Source organism: Tachysurus fulvidraco, chromosome 7 (genome assembly GCF_022655615.1).
Source record: "Tachysurus fulvidraco isolate hzauxx_2018 chromosome 7, HZAU_PFXX_2.0, whole genome shotgun sequence".
NCBI lineage: Eukaryota > Metazoa > Chordata > Actinopteri > Siluriformes > Bagridae > Tachysurus > Tachysurus fulvidraco.
Window position 1 is genome coordinate 13,300,854 of NC_062524.1, and position 22,684 is coordinate 13,323,537.

General features: G+C 41.5%; 1 protein-coding gene across 1 annotated transcript in view; it reads left to right on the forward strand.

Moving 5' to 3' along the window:
* Positions 1-22,684, forward strand: part of kcnh8 (potassium voltage-gated channel, subfamily H (eag-related), member 8) — a 78,383-nt gene that overhangs the window by 19,015 nt on the left and 36,684 nt on the right. The window contains exon 7 of the mRNA XM_047816015.1: positions 21,020-21,227. Coding sequence (XP_047671971.1) covers positions 21,020-21,227 — 208 coding nt within the window. The remainder of the gene's footprint in view (positions 1-21,019; positions 21,228-22,684) is intronic.

Sequence of the window (22,684 nt, forward strand, 5' to 3'; positions counted from 1 at the left end):
CTTTTTTTAATTTTTAAACTCCGTTACTGTTACTATATGGTGCGTTCCTCGTTATTTTTATAAATTAATTAATTTTGGCTGAAGTGTAGCCTACAGCCTAACCTGTTTACAGCAGTGACGCATTGTAGGATTGGTGGATGCCAACCACTGTAAACACGAAGAAGACGCGCTGTGGGTGTGTTTCCGTTTATTCAAGTATGTGTGGCAGTAATTCCAAAACACATGGGCTAGGGTTAGGGTTATTAACTAATAGGGTTATTGGTTGACTTACCGAAACAGGCCAATCAGGATTGGCCCTCTCCCTCTCTACTGTGCGCACGCTACAAGGTTTGGAGCACATACTTGAATACTTGTCTCTGTCGCGCATGCGTGCTCTTGCTTGCTCGCTCTAGATTCCGGGAGATTGTAACTAATTTGCGGGAATCAGGGAGCCACTATCAATATGCGGGAGACTCCCAGAACATCTGGGATACTTGGTATGTCTGGTTTTGTGTTTGTATAGACCATAACGCATAAAAGGGCATCAATGGGAACATTAAAGAACGTTCTATAAAAAAGTAACTGAAAAGTTACTTTTAACAGTAACACGTTACTTTTTGGTGAAGGTAATCAATACCGTAATTGAGTTACTTTTTGAATGAACTACTGTAACTAGTTACTGTTTTTTTAGTAACTAGCACAACACTGCCTATAATCTATGCATTAGTTGTACAGAGCGAATCTGAAATGACAGCACATATTGTAGGTGTCCAAAAGGGGTGTGTGCATAAAGACCAAGAAAAATTAGGCTGCACAATGTCTTTCCTTAATGCTTATTGAGAGGTATCTATAAATCTAAAATAAACAGAACATAATTAATTGAATAACCAAGCAAGAAATAGAAAAAATATTTTGTGGTGTGGTGGCTTGAGACGAGTTACCTACAAGTACACTGAGTCAGTTCCCTGTCTTGTTCATCATGAATACACATCCGAGACACATGCCGGGTGAGCACTGCCTAGCTTTATGTTTTAACGACGAAAGGTTCATAAAGTTTATTGACTCGTACGGAAACAGACTATGACTATGAACTCTTTCCTGATTCTTTTCATTACTTTTTGAGACAGAACTTTTGCAAAATAAAACATAACCCAGTACAAGTGCATACAAGCATTGTGTATTTTTTCTGTGTCTTAGCTAAAGGTTATTCGTTTAATTGTATTATCCATCCATCCATCCATCCATCTTCTACCGCTTATCCGGGGTCAGGTCGCGGGGGCAGCAGTCTGAGCAGGGAAGCCCAGACTTCCCTCTCCCCAGACACTTCCTCCAGCTCTTCTGGGGGAATACCAAGCTGTTCCCAGGCCAGTCCCTCCAGCGTGTCCTAGGTCTTCCCTGGGGCCTCCTCCCGGTTGCACATGCCCGGAACACCTCCCCAGGGAGGTGTCCAGGAGGTATCCGGAACAGATGCCTGAGCCACCTCAGCTGACTCCTCTCGATGTGGAGGAGCAGCGGCACTACTCTGAGCTCCTCCCGAGTGGCCGAGCTCCTCACCCTATCTCTAAGGGAGCGCCCAGCCCATTGGCTAGATACTACACTCTACGCTATCTTCTACGAAGGTAAAGGTCTTGCTTTACAAAATCTCCTGGTGGAGGTAGTATTATTGACGATTTCATTGTGTGTTTCATTGGGTGTAAGTGGCTGAGGTCCAGTAGGATTATTGAGTAGGTGTGCTGTTATAGGTCGGCTGTTTATGATTGCCATGAGTTCATATACTGTAGGTAGGTTCTTAAGTCAAGTGTTCGGGATGACTGATCCAGGATGGATGTTAACACACTCCTGCTTGTTTGAATTTGCCTTTCCCAGACTGCACCCATATGGCTGGCAGAGGGTGGGTTCATAAACTCGCAGCCTAGTTGTTTCAGGCATTCTTGGTGCATTTCTTTTACTGAACTCACACCTTGCTCCAACAGAATTGGTGCCTTGGTCTGATAGCAGTTGACCTACTGTATGTTTCCGCGTAGAGCAATGAAAGCACGAAGTGAGTTGAGGAATGCATGAGCAGATAAAACATCAAGAAACTCTACTGTATGTGTACTGCATGAGAGCACAAACAAGTGAACAGCAGTCCATAGCTTTTTAGTTCCTTTCTTCCCTCCTTAGTATAGAACAGTCCACCCCACAGTAAGTAAAGGGAGGAGTTGTCTCCATTCTTTCACTAGGCAGGTTTGCCATCTTTTGTTCCTCTGTTCGACATCTGAATTTCCTGCATTTGGAACTCCAGTCTTGGCACAGTAGTTACCATGGTGGGTGCTACACTGGACTTGGCAATGAGAAGTGAGCAGTGGATTTGTCCTAATTTACTGATTGATCTTAAATAGATACAAACACCATATCCTGTAACACTTGCATCTGAAAAATGGTGGAGTTCATATCTTTGAACTTCTTGAAAATCTGCTGGAAGATAGCAGCAATCAATTTTGACATGAGCGTGGTTCTTTAGATCTAGAAGCCGGGACTCCTACCATAGCTTGAGTTCATTTGAGAGTAGTTCATTCCTTGTCAAGACACATTTGCTGTAATATTTGCTTGCCAAGTAGAATGAAAGGTGCCACAAACCCAAGTGGGTCAAAGACAGAGGCTACAGTTGACAAGACTTGTCTGGAAAGTGGATGCTCATTCACAACTACTTGAAACTAAAGCTGGTCTGAGGTGACCTCCCATTTAAGTGCTAGGGCTCTTTCAATCTGTTGCTCGCCCATCTCTACACAATCTTCTTTAGGAAGAGAGTCAAGAACTTGTGAACTGTTGGAAACGAACTTGTGCAGTTGCAAATTTCCAGTACTGCAGAGTTGTTTCGCTTCATGGACTAGACTAATAGCCTCTTCTGCTGAGTGGACACTAATAAGGCCGTCATCCACATAAAAATTTCTTTCGATGAATCTTATAGTTGCTTCATTGACCTGGCCTTGACCTTGTGCTGTGATATACAAGAGACCAAAATTTGTGCAGGCTGGCAAAGAGGCAGCTCTAAGCAAATGAACTCCGCATTCGGTAGTCTGATGGACTTGAGTGAAAATCTCCTTTGTCCCACCACAGGAAGCGAAAGGTGGACAGAGTAATATGCATCCTTTATTAGTCTTGATCTTCAGCTCTGACTCTGAATTGATGAAACATACGTTCTATGTCACACATCACTGCCACTGGACCTTTGCCAACCCGACACTATACACCTACCAGGGTGTTGGTTAGCTCTGGCCATGTGAGCAGGTGATCGTTTAACGACACGCCCTTATACTTTGCTGAGCAATCACACACTACTCTTTTTTTCCTAGGCTTTTAAGGGTGGTACACCCCATGGTGCAAAATGTACCAGGCAGGGCTTTTGTTCAGTTCTTCAGGTTGGACCCTTTCTGCTTCTCTACGCTCTATTGTTTAGTTCATGAATGTTGTATAGTCATTGTGATATTGTTTGTCCCTTTCAAGTCTTTTCTTGAGACATTTGAGTCAGTGTTCTGCACAGCACTTATTGTTTTGCAGAGTTGGCCGGTCCTCTTTAAATGGCAAAGGTAGCTCACAATGTCCATCTGCTTTCACTTTCACACCTTCCCCCATTATAGAAATGAAGCGCAGATCTTCGGGAGAAGTGAGAATATTCCACCTTTCTTTTGCTGAAGTCAGACTCAAGGACTTTAATCACATCATGTGGTGTGACTACCTCTTTGACTTGTGTGCGGCAAATGTAATGGACTTCATTTGGCAACAGGTCTAATGACTGACAAGGTGTCACTTCCTTGACAATTATCCTGTGGCTGCTTCCAATTGCATCATCATAGTCAACACAAGGGTCGGCACCACTGACTATTGTCCAGCCCAGGGATCTCATTCATAAAACTGTGCGTAGGATCCCTACTAAAAGTTTACATACGGCCAAAAGCCAAAAATGGCGTACGCCAAAAAAATTCCGATTTATAAAACCGTGCGTACGCATGCCTGTAAGCAATGTTCCCGCAGATGTGCATATGTGAACCAGCCTCATATCCCACCCTGTACACGTCCATTTTTACACGCCCATTACATGCTCCACAACTGCGTGGGCACGAGAGTGGTCCTCGTTATAATGTTTCCTCTGCGCTCTGTGGATTTAAGAATGGGGTGAGGAGCCAGCGTCAGGGGGTAGCCACTGTCACCTGCAGGTTATAATCATATTAAAAGCAACATTGTCAAAGTTATATTAAAAACAAAATTTTTACAGTTTCTACTTTTTAAACATAAGCAAATTGATTTTCAGATGGTGCCCTTATAGCAACATGAGTGCAGTCAATTGCGCCGATTACATTTGGGAAACCAGACCTTGCTGCAAATTGCATTTTAATGTCGCCATATTAAGTATACCATTCAAAACGTCAGATATTATGGTACTCAGGGACGGCTGTGATATACCAGACCTATAGGGTGAGATGATAGATTCCAATAGAATTATTTCATATACAAAAAGGTCTTATAGTCAAAATTGAGGATTACTTATAGTTTTTTATATAAATAATTTACCTGTCTGCCAATTCCCGCTGGAAACAGCCGGTTGCCAAGAACCCCAGAGTGTTGAGGACTTGTATTTGTACCGGGAAGGTATGGTTCCGACATGTTGCCCTCTGTAATACTGGACCCAATTCAGCACATAGATCCAAGAGCACAGCTCTAGGGAATCTAAATCGGCTTATTAACCAGTCATCATCATGGGCCAGGAAATCATCAGGGTCCCTGAAAAGTCGTTCTCTCCTTATCCTGCCATTGGCGTAATCCTCCAACAGTGCCAGCAGTGCCATCATGAAACATTACATACCCGGGTCACCGGAGGATTTATATGTTTCTAGCAATTAGACTGATCGTTAACACTTTGACAAAATCACAGAATTAATTTAAGAAAATTTAAGACAAAAATGTTATAGTAAATACATGCTTCTTCATGACGGTTTTGTAATGAACACCGTAATAGTTAGGACAGATGATGAGTAGTGATTGTGCTCCATGACTGTATTTGCAGTCTTTGACAGTTTATGATATATGTACATTAAGGAAAATATTTAGTTTTTACACTGTGCTCTGCAGTTCTCTAATGAATGGGTATTTCATGCTATTCTGTATCATGTAGTCGCGCCATCTCCTCCTGCGCTCCCGTTGTGGACAATCTGACTGTAAGGCAGCGCTGATTATTCATTCATTCATCTTTTACCGCTTATCCGAACTACTCGGGTCACGGGGAGCCTGTGCCTATCCTCAGGCGTCATTGGGCATCAAGGCAGGATACACCCTGGATGGAGTAGCGCTGATTATTATTATTATTATTATTTTACTTTTAATACATTTTGAATTACGTTTGGATGTCATTAATTCTTATAATCTTTCTTCCCACATATATTTTCTACAATCTAACTTCAGTTTACGACCTCACCATCTGTGTTGCCAATTCCCTTTGTCTCCAGAATGTGCGTACGCACAGCTCAAAGTTTGCTTATAGGTGCGCACTTTTTCCCGTCAAGTTTGTTTTTTGTAGATCACAACCTTTGCGTGGGAACTGGCGTACGCAAGTTTCCAGCCCCATTTTGTGCGTATGCACGCTTTATAAATGAGACCCCAGGTCTGTTCTTTGTGCAAATGGCTCATTGGCTTTTCCTGACACAACCTCTCTGGGTAACAGCGCTTGTGAGCAGTTGTAACCTATGAGCAGGCCAACATCGCATTCTATGAGGGGGCAATCTCTTTGGAAAGGTGCTCTAGGTGGGGCCATGCTCTTGCTGTCTTAGGAGTGGAGATGTGATTTAAATTGGCAGGAATAAACTCTCTTGTATAAGTTACAGGGAGAGGGATTCTTCTCGATGAATTGAAGCCTCTGACTTGTAGCCCAGACAGATTTTCACTTGGAATGACTGTATCTCTGGTTGATAACCTAGAAAGCTTTAACTGTACATGTTTCTTTTCAGAGTCCAGAGCATCTGCCTTTTCTTGTAGAATGAATGTGCTGTCACTCTGGCTGTCTAAAAGCGCATACAGCAGGATTTCTTGTTGTGGGTCGCTTATCGTGAATAACCAAACTGGAATGATTGTGGAGGTAAGGTCACCACTGTTGTTTTGGACTACACAGTGCGATATTCTCATTTTTTGCTTCTTTACTTTGTTTGATTTCCTTTGTGTCCTTTATGCTTTCCCTTTCCCTTTGTTCTTTATCACTTTCTTTATTCTTTATGCTTTCTGTGTCAGAAACACGTTGGGTGTTTTCCTTTGCATGCATCACAAACACTTCTTTTACTACATTTCTTTGAATGGTGTTCAAAGTTAAGGCATCCAAAACACAGACCTTTTGTTTGTACGAACTCTTTCAGTGATTGGTTTGTCCATGAACCTTCAACATATGTGAATATCATGGTTGAATCTCCCACAAAAGACACATTACTTTGCATTTGGTTCCTCTTCTGCACTGCTTGTCAGCACCTTATCTCCGACACTTCGAATCTTTGTAGGCTTAACCTTCTCTGAGTTACCTCCCTTGAGTGCATGGAGTGACGTTATTGGGTTGCACACTATCCTGGCTTCTCATGTGATGAAGTTGACAAAGTTACTGAATGTTGGAAAAGAACCGTACTGTTCTTCAAACTCAATGACTTTCCTATTCCATGTTGCTGTTAGCCAATCAGGAAGCTTGCTTAGTATTTTCTGATTTTTGCTGCAATCTTTTAGGACTTCAAGACTCTTGATTTGTAGCATAGAAGCTTCAAAGCCTCTGAGAAAGTCTGAGAACTCTTGTACTGTAACTCAGTACTGTCCTTTGCACCGATCCTTGGCCATTATGTTAACTTATCACTGAAGGCTTTGGCAATTACAAATGAACTTCCATATCTCTCCTCCAGAGTGTCCCATGCTGCATAGTAGGCTGCAGCTGTACCCAGCAGAAAGTAACTTTCGACAGTTGTTCTGGCTGGTCCGTCAACATACTTGCGGAGGTAGTAAATCTTTTCATTCAGTGGAATGTCTTTCCGGTCTATTAGTGTCTGAAAGGACATTTTCCAATCCTTATACTTTAGAGGGTCGAAATTGAAAACAGCAGGCTCTGGCACTGGTAGAAGGCTTATATTAGTGGACTCTGCTAAAGCTCCAGCAAGTGCTGTAGTGCTATCTTCTAGTGTAGCATTGAATCAGAATCAGAATCAGAATCAGTTTTATTGCCAGACATGTTTTCACATGTGAGGAATTTGTTTGAGTGACATAAGCTCCACAGTGTAACAGAATGACAATATAGACAAAAATGGCAGTATAGACAAAAGTGTATGTACACATTTACAGGTGTGAAATGTGCAGTTTAAATATACATATAAATATACATATACAAATATAGACAATTTGTATGTACAAATTTGCAAGTGTACAAATATTAGGTGTTGTGTGTTCCATGGTGTTAATTGTTCATCAGATGGATTGCTTGAGGGAAGAAACTGTTCCTATTTCTGGTCGTTCTGGAGCTCAGGGCTCTGTAGCGTCAGCCAGATGGCAACAGTTCAAAGAGGGAGTGTGCTGGATGTGAGGGGTCCTGAGTGATTTTCTTCGCCCTTTTGCTCACTCTGGAGGAGTACAGGTCTTGGAGAGTGGGGAGAGTTGTGCCAATGATTCGCTCAGCAGTCCGGACTACCCTCTGTAGTCTTCTGAGTTCGAATTTGGTGGCTGAGCTGAACCAAAGTTACTGAGGTGTAGAGGATGGATTCGATGATGGCAGTGTAAAACTGTTTCAGCAAATCCTGTGGCAGATTGAACTTCTTCAGCTGACGAAGGAAGTACAACCTCTGCTGAGCCTTTTCACAATGGAGTCAATGTGAATGTCCCACTTCAGGTCCTGGGAGATTGTGGTTCCCAGGAATCTGAATGACTCCTCTGCTGTAACACTGCTGTCCAGGGGGGTTTCTCCTGAAGTCCACTATCAACTCCACTGTCTTGAGCGTGTTCAGCTCCAGGTTGTTAAGGCTGCACCAGACAGCCAGCCGCTCAACCTCCAGTCTGTAAGCAGACTCGTCACCATCCTGTAGGAGGCCGATCAGTGTGGTGTCGTCTGCAAACTTCAGGAGCTTGACAGAGGGGTCATTAGAGGTGCAGCCATTCGTGTACAGGGAGAAGAGCAGTGGGGAGAGAACACAGCCTTGGGGGGCACCAGTGCTGACCGTGCGGGTGCTAGATTTGAGTTTTCCCAGTCGCACTAGCTGCTGCCTGTCTGTCAGAAAGCTGGTGATCCACTGACAGACAGAGTAGGGCACGGAGAGCTGGGTTAATTTGGGCTGTAGGAGTGATGGGATGATGGTGTTGAAAGCAGAGCTGAAGTCCACAAACAGGATCCTCACATAAGTCCCTGGTATGTCCAGATGCTGCAGAACATAATGCAGTCCCATGTTGACTGCATCATTCACAGACCTGTTTGCTCTGTAGGCAAATTGCAGAGGGTCCAGTAATGTCCTTCAGATAAGCCAGAACCAGTCTTTCTAATGATTTCATGACCACAGATGTTAGAGCCACAGGTCTGTAGTCATTAAGTCCGGTGATTTTGGGTTTCTTTGGGATGGGGATGATGGTGGAGCTTTTGAAGCATGAGGGTACTTCACACAGCTCCAGTGATATGTTGAATATCCACGTGAAGATGGGGGCCAGCTGATCAGCACAGGCATTCAGACAGGCTAGTGAAACGCTGTCTGGGCCTGGAGCCTTTCTTCTCTTGATCTTCCTGAAGACCTGACACACATCATCTTCGCTGAACTGAATTGAAGGTGTGACTGATTCGGGGTTACAGAAGGTGGGAATTGGGCTTTCTCAATCCTACAGTAGAACTCATTCAGGTCGTCTGCCAGTTGTTGATTCACCACAGTGCTGGGGGATGGTGTCGTGTAGTTGGTGATGGCTTTCAGACCTTTCCACACTGAAGCTGAGTCATTGGAGGAAAACTGAATCTGTAATTTTTCGGAATAATTCCTCTTTGCCACTCTGATCTCCTTTTCCAGTGTGTATTTGGCCTGTTTGTACAAGACTCTATCCCCATTTCTGTGAGCATCCACTTTGGCCTGACAGAGCTGGCTGAGTTTCCCAGTGAACCATGGCTTGTCATTGTTGTAGGTTAAGTGAGTCCTGGTAGGAATACACAAATCCTCACAAAAACTGATGTATGATGTTACAGTCTCTGTGAGCTCGTCCAGGTCGGAGGCAGCAGCTTCAAAAACAGTCCAATCCGTGAGAGCGAAACAGGCTTGTAGATCCTGCTCTGCTTCCTTAGTCCACATTTTTACAGTCCTTAATACAGGTTTAGCTGTTTTTAGTTTCTGCCTGTAGGTCGGTATCAGATGAACTAAGCAGTGATCAGAGAGACCTAGAGCTGCCCGTGGGACAGAGTGATATGCATCCTTTATTACAGTGTAACAGGATCCAGTGTGTTACTGTCTCTGGTGGGACATGTAACATGCTGTCTGTATTTAGGCAATTCACGTGAAAGAATCGCTTTATTAAAGTCCCCAAGAATTATTACTACAGAGTCCGGGTGTTGTTGCTCACTCTCTGTGATCAGATCAGCGAGTGTCTGTAGTGCTGAGCTCACGTGCGCTTGCAGTGGAATGTAAACACTCACCAGAATGAACGAGCAAAACTCCCGCGGCGAATAGAATGGTTTGCAGTTAATGAAGAGTTTTTCAAGATCTGGACAGCACATCTTCTTTAAAACAGTTACATCAGAACACCACCTTTCATTGATGTAAAAACACATCCCGCCGCCGTGCGATTTCTGAAAGCCCGGCAGGATTAACGCGCTGTCCGGAACGGATTCGTTCAGCCAGGTTTCCGTGAAACAGAGAGCAGCAGATTTCGAAAAATCCTTATTTTTCCAGGTGAGCAGAAGGAGTTCGTCTGTGTTGTTGGATAGAGAGTGGAGATTTGCCAGATGGATGCTAGGCAGCAGTGTTTTTAAACCGCGCTTTCTGAGTTTCACGAGCGCGCCGGCATGCTTTCCCCGTCTGCGCGTCCTGAAACGCTTAAACAGTGCAGCCGCTCCGCCAACTATGATATTCAGCAAAATGTCAGAATACTCAAAAAACGTAAAAATATCTTGTGGTGTGTGCTGCCGAATGTTCAGCAGTTCATCTCTGGTGAAACTGATCGGGTTTCCTTGACAAAGAACAGGAGAAACTAACAAAAAGTTGTAAGTTGTGAGCTGCCACCTTGTGGTCTGTTGTGGAGTAGAAAACTGTTGCAGATTTGCAGTGGGATGTTCAGGCGGACTTTCCTTTGATTAGCATTATCGTGTAGGAGGTCTGAGATTTCCTCGTCTGAGTTGATTTCTTGCTCATGCACTTTCAGTCATGCTTTGGCAGCATTTATCTTCTTAAAAGTTTCTAGACGTGCTATCTCTGTTCTCTTCTGTTCTAATGCTTTTCAGCATTTTCTGTTTTTTCAGCATTTTCTATCTCATCATGATCTGTCATTCCTCGACGTGTGCATGATCAAGCTTCGCGAGCAACCAGAGTCTTCTACAGGGCGCATGCTTCCCCTACATGTTATCACTATAGTTTGGTGGATATACAATATGCTTGTTATATTGCTGCTGCAAGGGCGTATTATGCTTCCCCCTCTATGCTGCACACTTGGCCTCAACTTACTACAGCAACATGCTCATTGCAAATATGCCACCATCTGCTCAGCCCAGGGTGATGCTTCCCCTGATTGTTGATTAGCCCCGGACGTACTAGCTTTCAAAAGCGTGTTCAAATACCAAGTTTCACAAGCAACCAGAGTCTTCTACAGGGCGCATGCTTCCCCTACCTGTTCCCACTATATCCTAGTGTATATACAACATGCTCGTCGTTATATCGTATTATGCCTCCCCCTTTACGATTCACACCCGGCTCAACAGACTACAGCAACATGCTTGTTGCAAATATGCCGCCATTCGCTCAGCCCAGGGTGACCTTCCCCTGCTCGGTGATTAGCTGGATGTACTAGCTTTCATACTGCAACATCATTTTCTTTCCTCTGGATGTTGAATTCAAGCTGCATGAGAGACCAGAGTTTCTACAGGACGCATGCTCCCCTACCTGTTCTTACTATTATTTAGTGGATATACAACATTATTGTTTATATTGCTGCTTCAGGGGTGTATTATGCTTCCCCCTTTGCATTAACAGACTACAGCAACGTGCTCGTTGCAAATATGCAGACATTTGCTCAGCCCAGGATGATGCTCCTCCGATCTTCGATCAGTTCCGGATTTACCAGCTTTCTACTGCAACAGTTATGTTGGGGGTTTTCACCATGGCACATGGTTTTGTTTTGGGGGTCTATTCTATTATCTAGTTGCTGCCCCCCCCCCCCCCCCCGTCCATTCATGCACAGAACCATACTGCCAACACTAACTGTATGCTATCATCTAATAAATTCTCATTTGACAAAGTGGGCCTGACAGAAACCAAGCATCACATTAGTTCAGTCAGGACACGTCGTCAAGCGTGCCTCAGCTGTTAATCAGCTGTCCGTGACGCGCAACAATCTGGTTAAGACATCCATATTACCCTACCATTTAAATTCCCATTCATTGAGCCGCTTTCTAGCACTTCGCTGCTGCTGCGATTTAAACTCCCCCCTCCAACTCCGACTCCACCAAGCGGGAACCTGTGTTCGTTGTAGCAGTTTACGTCATAAATCTCCACATATTTTTCTCTCTCTCCCTCTCTCTCTCTCTCTAATTATTTAATTATTTATCCATTTATTCATTCATTATTTTCCAAAAAAAAAAAAAACCTCTATGCATGATTAATGGTTCTGTTATTATGGGGGGGTCTATTTTCTAGCTGCTGCTCTCCCCGCTCTGTCTATGTAGGCGCACGGACGGGCGCGTGGATTCTTGCCCAGAACAGAACCATACCACCAACACTAACTGTATGCATATCATCTATTAAATTCTCATTTGACAAAGTGGTCCTGACAGAAATGATGATAAACTGATCGGGTATGTTTTCGTCTTGTTTACATATGAGTAAAGTGAGGTGAAATCTAAATAATCTATTCTCTCATCGGGTTGTGCTACATAGTGTAAATGTAACATGTTTAAACGCTCTGGAAAGTCAAACTCTTTTAGAAAGTTTATCAGGTGTATAACACTTTTCTTCATTTCACTCCACTTGTGCTCCCAGATTGTTGTGACTTGTAAATATTGGGTCTCTTATAAGTACTTAATTCTTTCCAACGACTTTTACTGGACATCACCAAAGAATGTGAGGCCCACAAGAGAAAACACTTTATACATCCATGATAAAAACATCAGAGAAACTTGAAAGCCTTTCGCATCAGACCTACTTCGCAATAACCATCAACAAAATGTAAAAAAAACTTACCGTGAAAATTAATACAGCATAAGAAACTAGTGTCAGGACTCACCCCGGACTTTGGCCATGTGCATTTTGTTTACGTTCTGTGTTCACGTGTCTGCCCCACCCTTGTCTCTTCCTCCCCACCTCTGCAAACCTGTTCTTCACATGTCTGATAATTATTATTAGTATTTAGTTAAGCCGTGTTGCCTTGAGCAGCACGGAATCCTTTGTTTTGTCATTTTGTCTTTGTCCTGTCTATTCGGTGTCCTAGTGTCTATGTTCCGTGTTCTTTTTTTGTTAATAAACACTGTTTTATGTTAGCTATCCTGCATTTGGGTCCGTTTTTATCCCCGCATTCGTGACAATTGTATGATTGTAATTGTATGAGTTCCTGTTTCCTGCTTAGTCTCAAAATCATAAAATATGCATTTCCTATTAGCCTTTTCTTTCTTTACCGGTTGTATAAATCAGCAATGCTAAGGATCTGCCCAAGTTTTTCGCCGCAAAGTTTAAACAATCTCTCAGGGCATACGTGTTGTTTACGGTTAAATGAGCTATGGTGCTTCACGATGTTACAGTTATATACAGAATATTCACCTCGTTCTGACTGAAACATTGCTTTATGTCAGTTTGATCTACATAACCTCAAACAGTCTTTTGTTATATTTTGGGTATGTTTGTAGCAATTTACATCACAACAAATGTTACAACTAAATTCACATTGGTCTTTCTGTGCATCCTCAAACCCCACATGACAGAAATAACAGACATACATCGTAATGACACCCCCCAAAAAACAGTAATGCTTTTAACCCCATAACAGTGGTTGTTGTGCAAAAACAAGTACAGTGTTTTTTAATGGTGAGTCTTGCTGATTTGAAAGAAAGGGTATCTGAATGTGTGTGTGTGTGTGTGTGTATGTGTGTGTGTGTGGGAACCCTTTTAATTAGTGGACTGTGTGGGAACCCCTTTATTTAGTGGACTGTGTGGGAACCCCCTTTAATTAGTGGACTGTGTGGGAACCCCTTTAATTAGTGGACTGTGTGGGAACCCTTTTAATTAGTGGACTGTGTGGGAACCCCTTTAATTAGTGGACTGTGTGGGAACCCCTTTAATTAGTGGACTGTGTGGGAACCCCCTTTAATTAGTGGACTGTGTGGGAGCCCCCTTTAATTAGTGGACTGTGTGGGAAGCCCCTTTAATTAGTGGACTATGTGGGAACCCCCTTTAATCAGTGGACTGTGTGAGAACCCCCTTTAGGCACTACGCTTTCATAGGACAGGAATAAATCCCCCCAATCTTCCTTTGGTCTACACAGATGTTACCTATCTATACTTATCAGTAAAATTATTAGAATTATGATAATTATGATAATGATAGAAAATAAGATAATTATTATAATTAGGATTTTGTTTATGATTGATAATGACCTTTGACCTAGACCGGTCAAAAACAATTAAATATATAAAAGTTGTAAAGAATACCTCTCTCAGCATTTTTTCCAATATACACCATATCACTCCTTTGTACAAGGCCAAACAGTATCAATCTCAACTCTCTCACTTTGTCTACCAAATCATCCTACCTGCACTGTCCCTCTAATATACTCTCCATAATATACTCTACAATTCTCCAGTTGAGTTTCCAATCAATACATTACAGCTGGTCACACAACTCTCTTTAAAATTTTCCCACTACACACTGCCTGTACTCTCTTCTTCACTTCTCTACCACACTCTCTATGACTTTGTACAGCTGACCCTAAGTATTTAAACTCATCTACCTTCCTCACCTCTACTCATTGCAACCACACCATTTTGTTTCCCTCCCTCTCATTTATGTACATATATTCTGTCTTGTTCCTACTGACAAAGTGTGCACCTCCACCTCCCCTGACTCAACACAACCTCCGCCCTACTCCCACTACAGATCACAATGTAAAGAGTGAACATCATAGTCCATAGAGGCTCTTGTCTGATCTTGCCTGTCAACCTGTCCATCAACATTGCAAACAAGAATGGGCTAAGAACTGATCATTTATGCAATCCCACTTCCACCTTGAACCAGCCCATCATTCCTACTGCACACCTCACCACTGTCATGCTGTCTTAATGCCTATCCTGCACCACCCCCACATACTTCTCGCCACTAAAAACTTTTTTTTAAGTACCCTGTCTTACACTTTATCTTAATCCACAAATACACAATGCAACTCCATCTGACTTTCTCTGAACACTCTCAAAGCAACATAGGATTTGTAGTGCTCTTCCTTGGCATGGTAATATATTGCTGCTCACAGATCATGACCTCAGCCTAGACTCTACTATTCGTTTCCATACCTTCATGGTGTGGCTAATCAATTTTATGCTGCTGTAGATATGGCCGGTCTGCACATCTTCCATTATTCTTAAATATCTGTACCAGTACAGTTTATTCTCCATTCCTCAAGCATCCTCTCACTTTGTTAAATAATCTGGTTAAAATTCCCTCCCAGCTCAGTCCCTCACACAACTCTCCATACATCCTTTTCTTAGCCGTCACCACAACTATCTTCACATTGCGCTGCCTTTCAATACAATTAAATTTTATTTATTTGCATAGTGCATTTAACAATTCACATTGTCTCAAAGAAGCTTTACAGAAGTATAGAAACAGAATAATAAAAAAAAAAGTTTAAGATTAAGTTCATATTTATCCCTAACATCTACCCCTAATGAGCAAGCCAGTGGCAATGGTGTCTAGGAAAAACTCCCTGAAATGATATAAGGAAGAAACCTTGAATGGAACCGGACTCAGAATTGAACCTCATCCGGGTGACAATGGACAGTGAATAATGTAAATATAAATAATGTCATTTCTACAACAGTTTGTAGTTGAGTGAAATAATGAGTAACACTACACTATTTTTTTCTGCTAAAGACCCGAACGTAAAGCTGGCTGAAGCAACAGTAGTTTGAAGAAGGCATGACAATCTCTGTGCGGTTCCATCCACAGAAATCCCATGAGTCACTGTCTGTCCATGCAGATTAATCCCCAGCGGAGTGACCACCAGGCAACAAGACTCCAACCAGGGGTAGGGCACTAGAAGCGGGGCTTAGACTTGGAACTCAGAACACTGGAAGCTCGATTATGGCATGTGTACTGTAGCTTGACAGAGTGAGAGCGAGGGTGGGTTAGAGAAAGAGCAAAATATTAGGTATGATTATCATGTGATGAACAATGTACATACAAGTTTGCCCACTGCTGAACGTTAGCCATTTTCCCCTTGGTACAACCAAATTGCCTGCACCTTTTCATCGAAGTAGGCATGACAGATCATAAAAAAAAAACAAAGATCACTTAGAAACTGTGGCGGGAGACCATTAAGTGCTTTATAGGTTAGTAATAGTATTTTATAAATAATGGAAATTTGACTGGGAGCCAATGCAGTGTGGATAAAATAAAAGTGTAGTCTCTTACTGGAACATCCAAACAGTAAAGCATTACAATAATCCAACAAGTGTTTCTGCATCATGTAGTGACATCATATTTCTGAGATGAAAGAAGGCTTCAAATGAGAAACCGGTATCAATAATCACACCAAGGTCTTTTACTGCTGCACATGATGTAATAGAAAGACCATCCAGAGTTACTCTGTAATCAGAAAGCTTACTGTACTTCTGACTGTCTGTGGTCCTGGTACAAGAACTTCTGTGTGTCAGAGTTAAGCAGGAGGAAGTTAGTAAGCGTCCACTGTCTAATGTCCTTCACACGATCTTCAATCTTAAACTGGTGACTCACATCTGACTTAGCTGAAACATATAGCTGCGTGTCATCAGCATAAGAGTGGAAGCCAATACCATATTTACAAATAATTGCACCAAGGGGTAGCATATATATATATATATATATAGAGAGAGAAAAGAAATGGGCCTAAAACCGATGTTCGGAAGACCAAACATTACTTTAGTTTGTTTAGAGTAGTCACTATTTAGATCTACAAAATGTTATTGATCCGTCAAATAAGACCTGATTCAGGAGAGAGCTGTCCCTTTAACACCAACAACATGTTCTAACATGTTCTATTAAGTAAAATAACATGGTCAATGGTGTCAAAAGCTGCAGTAAGATCAAGCAACACCAGTAAAGAGACACAACCCTGATCAGAGACCAGTAACAGGTAATTTGCCACTTTAACCAGCGCTGTCTCTGTGCTATGATGAGGCCTAAATCATGACTGATACATTTCATGAATATCCCTATGTATCCCTATGTAGGTCTGAGTATAACTGCTGAGCTACAATATTTTCTAGGATCTTGGAGATAAAGCAGAGGTTTGATATTGGCTTAAAGTTGAACAGGTGGCTTGGGTTAAGGTTGGGTTTTTTAATCAGAGGTTTGATAACCACTAGGTTAAAACATACAGGGCCAGTGATAAGAGAAGAATTTCGTATTTTTAGATGGGGTTCAGTAGCTACTGGTAGTATCTGTTTAAATAAACATGTAGGTAAGTGAATCAGTATGATTCAGAATGATCAGATCATTTTGAAGATAAAATCTATAAAATTAAGTCAGTCTCTCGAAGGGGAGTAAAACAGTCTAAGTGCTAATCAAGAACAGAAATATTGTCTACAGCATTGTAGATCAAATTGTTTGGTATTAAATAAATGGTCTGAATTTTCTTCCTGATATTATCATTATATTTCCATTGAAGTCATTGCTGCTACAAATAGATAATGTGCACTTTTGCATAGTGTAATTGTTCCTACTCAAAAGCACTTTGAAACATGTGCTGTGTCTTCAGTGAGAATTCAGATGTCCAATTGTTATTGGTCATTGTGAATATGTGATTGAGCAGGTATCTGATCATTTGGTGGCCTCTTAAGTTGTAACTTGTGTTTATTTTTCAGTACCTCCTGTAGAGAGGCAGCGTTCAGTAATCGTTGTTTTTATCATTTCCTTTCACAAATCAGTGCTTGCTTATTATAAGCAATACAATTATCAGTGTATTGCTTATAATAAAGCAATTCTAAAGCATACATTATGCTCAGGGGTAAGGGTTGGTGTTAGCTAGGTTACAATGTCACTGGCATCCTTAGAAACCTAGAGGTAAACAGTTCCTGTTTTCTGCTTGTACTGTGGAGTGATGGACAGAACTCAGCAGAAATCAATTCTGTATATTATGTATCCTGAACATTACAATTGTGTGAAATAGAATTCTGTGTAATTACCAAAAACTCCACTTAACAGAACACATTGCAGACTGCAACAAAGCTACCGCAGACACCAATGTCTTGTGGAAAAGAGTCCACCAGGATGATCATAGTCTGTTCCCAGTTATTCCTGCAACCTGTATAAGCATAACACTCGCCCTGTTATGAAGTACTGTTTGGAATGCCTAAAGCTAACTTATTGTGCCTTGAATTTGATCTTGCCTTGTTGCCTAGTTTGTTGGATTTTGGTTGTACCTACATTGTGTTTTCTGATCAACTACTGTAACCTTCTGCCTGTAACAAATTTATGATCCTTGCTTCATGTTTTACATTTTCATTTGTCCTTGACTCTATTGCACGACAGATTACTTCACCATCCCCATGGCTGCAGCAGAAAAAAACAAACAGGCTAAATGCTAAGGCAGCACAAAGAAGGATGGTATGAGAATACCAACAGCATCTGGTCGAGCAGGAGGGATAAACCTGTCCAGATATGATATCTTCTTTGCCCTCATTTCATACTGAGCCTAAGGTGCAAACCACAGTTCACTTATCTCCCATACAAAAAAATATTCCCAGAAACTTGTGTTACATACGTGTTCTGACCTAGAACAGGTTGTAACAGAATTGGGGTTGTAACTTATCCTGTGTGCTTCTTCAATTTCATATATTGTTGTTTTCCCAACACAGTTCTCTGGCGGTTGTCTTGGTGGAGGTGGAGAAAGAGGCTTTATGAGACGTGGCTACAAAGTTTGATCAAGACCAGTTGACCTATTTTAAAGCAGTTTTTAGCCAGGTTGTAAAGATGACTTGTTAACCCTTGATGACTTTTACAGTATATATAGTAGGTTCCACGGAGCACCAATTACCATTATATTAAGGAGATGCTGTATGCGGAGCTGAAAAAACACTGAATACTCTTTGAGCCTACCGAGGTGGATATCAGACTCAAATGGTTCTAAGGATTTAACTACAGCAGAGGCTGGATGCTATTCCGAGGACCCAACACACATAGATCCTGTGGTATTAGGTTCACCGCTGGAGGAGCCCATGCTCACACTCCAACTGAAACAGCTTGACCTTGAGTTAAGTCGTCAGCAGTGTACCTTACCAGCGCACAGGCCTGGAAAGGTTTCAGCCTGGAAACGTGAAATGTGGGTTGGATGTGCAACACTCTGGGCAGCTTGAGCCGGACCGCAGCCTAAGATATAGGGATAGGGCCAACGAAACGGGGAGCCAGATTCCTACATGCCAGCTTCAACGGGAGGTATTTGGTGGAAAGCCACACCCGCTGCCCGACACGGTAAGGAGGAGGATCTCAGCAAGGCGAGTCGAGCTCTCCTTCAGACTCGACGACAGCGTCTCATGAGGGCCAAGGCCAAAGTAACTGAGGCTTCAAGTTCCTGAGAGGAGAACAATGGGGGCTGATAGCCATAGGCAGCCTGAAAAGGGGACAGGCCCATGGCAGCTGAGGGCAGAGAGTTATGGGCATGCTCGTCCCATACCAAATTGGAGGCCCAAGACGAATGATCCACGGCACAGAGGAGGCGGATGCCCGTCTCCAGCTCCTGGTTGAGCCATTCCGTCTGCCCATTGGATTGAGGGTGAAAACCTGAGGAAAGGCTAATAGAGATGCCTAAGAGCTGGCAAAATTCCTTCCAAAAATTGGAGGTAAACTGGGGTCCTCTGTCAGAGACTATGTTCCGGGGAATGCCATGGAGCCGGAAAACGTGTTGGAAAAGGACCAATGCCATTTCTTTGGCTGAAGGAAATTTGGTCAGGGGAACAAAATGGACGAGCTTAGAGAAGCGATCGACCACAGAGAAGATAGTGGAGAAACGGTTGTTCTGCACCCTCCAACCAGTGCCGCCATTCCTCCAGGATGAGTTTGACTGCCAGTAGCTCATGTTTGCCAATAGTGTAGTTCTGAAAGAAGGCACACGGGTGAAGTTTATCGTCCTTGGTGTTCCTTTGGGACAAAATGGCTAAACGGCTTAAACTACTTCAGTCTCTGTGTATGGAATTTATATAATACACGGGTTTCACTATTTGAGTTGAATTACTGAAATAAATGTACTTTTCCCGGACAATTTATTGAGATGCACTTGTATGTAGTCCTCAACGTGCAGTATTCATCTCTTAAAAACAGTAATGTTCTTAGAGCAAAAGCCACTGAGAGCCATAGCCTCCTATTAATCATCCCTCTTGTTAATATTTGATAGTCTGTTATGCTGTGGATCACTTTGTCTGCTGTGAGCTATGAGAATGCCTGCCCTGTGTGGAAAGAGACTGTGATTATAATAATAGACAATATAATGAGTATTATTTACAGACTCTGCCTGGGGCACCAGTGTAACAAGATGACAGACAGCATGTGCTACTCCGTGTGGTTAGTGATGATGTAAATAGTATGGCATAGCTGAGATGTGACTGCATACATGTGCATACTGCACATAATCGTCCGATTCCTGCCATGGCTAGTTTCACACAGGAGTGTTTGAGTGTGTGCGTGTGTGCACGCGTTATAATGGTGCAATTGAACTTCAAATAATTTGTGAATATTTATTTATATTTAAATAGCTTGCAGTATACATCCATGATTGTCTTTATGTGTTAATTTTTGTGCTCACATGCTTTACCATTGGTTTCCTTTAGCACTAATGATAACTATGCTAATCAGGCGTATGTTTGTAATTCTGAATGACTTCTCTATCTCATGTAAATGCAGTTCATTGATGAGTTTATGAATTCATGACTGCTGTATAACTCATAAAGTATTTATATGTAATTACAACCTCTTATTTTGTATATTGAAATATAGTTCTTTTTCTTTCTCTCAATTCTTTTACTTTTATTATTCGTTATTTCCTTTATCATTAATTATGTTTACATTCTGCTCTATGTTTATGCTCTGTAAAGCTGCTTTGAGACAATGTCTATTGTAAAAAGCGCTATACAAATAAACTTGAATTGAATTGAATTGACTTCTCTCTAGTATGATATATAAAAAAAATAATAATTAAAATGAGTAATAAAATGGACTAATATGATTACATAATCTAGGAATGAGAACATACCAAGCATTAAAACAAACAATTAATAGGAGTCTATTTTATTTATTGCTGCTATTTATTTTTATATTGTCTTCAACAGGTATATATATACATCGGTCTATAGTTGTTGGTCAACTCTGTGTATTAATTAGTTTTTTTAATGAGTAGCATTGCAGAATTGAGCCTCCCAGTTTTGTGGTAAATAAAACACATCTTTGCCTTGCACTGTAAACTGAAGAGCCCTAAATGATATACCCAATTGTTATTCACTGTTCATGTATATTATATAAGTATTTATATAAGTAATAAGTGATTTAGAAAAACATTGCCATTACTGACTGTGGTTTCTGTCTTTTTCCATTTACAGCTCATTATGTTAGTAATGCCAAAGTAATGGTTTACCTTTGTGTTACAGATCTCAGTTGTGCACTTGTTGAAGACGGTACGTTTGCTGCGCCTGCTGCGTCTGTTGCAAAAAATGGACCGATACTCCCAGCACAGCTCAGTGGTGCTCACCCTGCTCATGTCCATGTTTGCCCTGCTGGCCCACTGGATGGCCTGTATATGGTACATCATTGGAAAGAAGGAGATGGACAACAATGTGAACACGACATGGGATATAGGTGAGATAGTTATGCTCAAACATTTGTAAATATACAAAATATCGGAGAGAAATATACTGGAATGTTATTACCAGGCTTCTTATAACCAGTACATCAAAAGTTCCACTTTTACTATATATTCAGTCTGCAAACTTTACTCATGTAAGCTTGTAACTTGTAAGTTGTGCTTCATTGCTTCTTCCTCATTCTGTCTTTCTTCATTCTCTGTATTGTATCTCTTGCACATGGAAATTACTTTTACATCACGTTATTAAATAGGAATCAAGAAAAAAAATTGTGTAGTGACACAACAATAAATTCAGAGTGGCATGAAAACCCTCCTTGATGGAATTACACCGGTCTAATTGAGCTGATCAGTTCTGAATATCTATTCTCGTTATGCTCATCGAATAGATTTATCACTTATAATTAAGAGATCCCCGAGTGAGATAATTCAATCAGTATTGTATAATAAAAAGTGAAAACAACAGCAACAAAAGGAGATTGAGTGAAAAACAGCTTGCAGGGTAATTATACTAGTGTGGAGTCACATGGGTGATGGATGACTTGGAGAGATGAAAGGAAGAGATATGACAGAGGAGGTAATCAGTAGAAATGCCTCACTGATCTACTGCAGCAGCCTCACTCTTCCCTCTGAGCTGTAATTAGGCCCAAGTTGAAATGAGGGGCTTTTTCTAAGATGGCTTTCTGATCAGAACTGATGGAGATCCCTTTGCTACCCCTTGTGCCACCAGTGAACTCAAGTTGAGTCTGGACAATAGTTACCATAGCAACTATTGCCAGAAATTTGTGTGGTACAAGCTGACAATGAAAAACTGTGTTAAAACACAAATGTTCAACTCTGACAGAAAACTCTATGGTGATACTAAGTGTTACTGTATTAACTATATAATATTGCTACTAACTATCTTAATACTATTTCAAGTAACTTAAAAATCAGTTAAATGTTTTTTACACTGAAATGTAAATGATCAACTCTAAAAAAAATTTGAGACTCGATGTTGCCCTTGAGGGGATTGACAGCCCAAGCTTGCCAGAAAGCGATGGAGATATAGTCATACATGTCTACCGAACTGGTCAGTATATCTGGTACATACTGGGGCAACAGGGTAGCTAGTGTTCCTCTAAATGCTCCTCTAGTGTTCCTCTAAATTGAGCTTCCCCATGATGTTTCATATATTCTAATCCAGTCAAGAGTTTGACTCCATTCTTTCTTTATATGGCTGAATATATGGGCACTTTTGATCACCACACCTACATGTTGTTCTTTCTTAATCTGTTACAGTTTTTCTTGATTGCTAAAACACATTTCTTGAAACAGTCAACCATTTTCTCAGAACTGTAAACACAAAACCAAATATTCAAACTAAATTTCCAAAACCTTTGACTCTTCTGGCAAAATCAAACACTTGCCCCTGAACTATTTAACCGGTCCTCAAAATCAAACTATGCTTTCA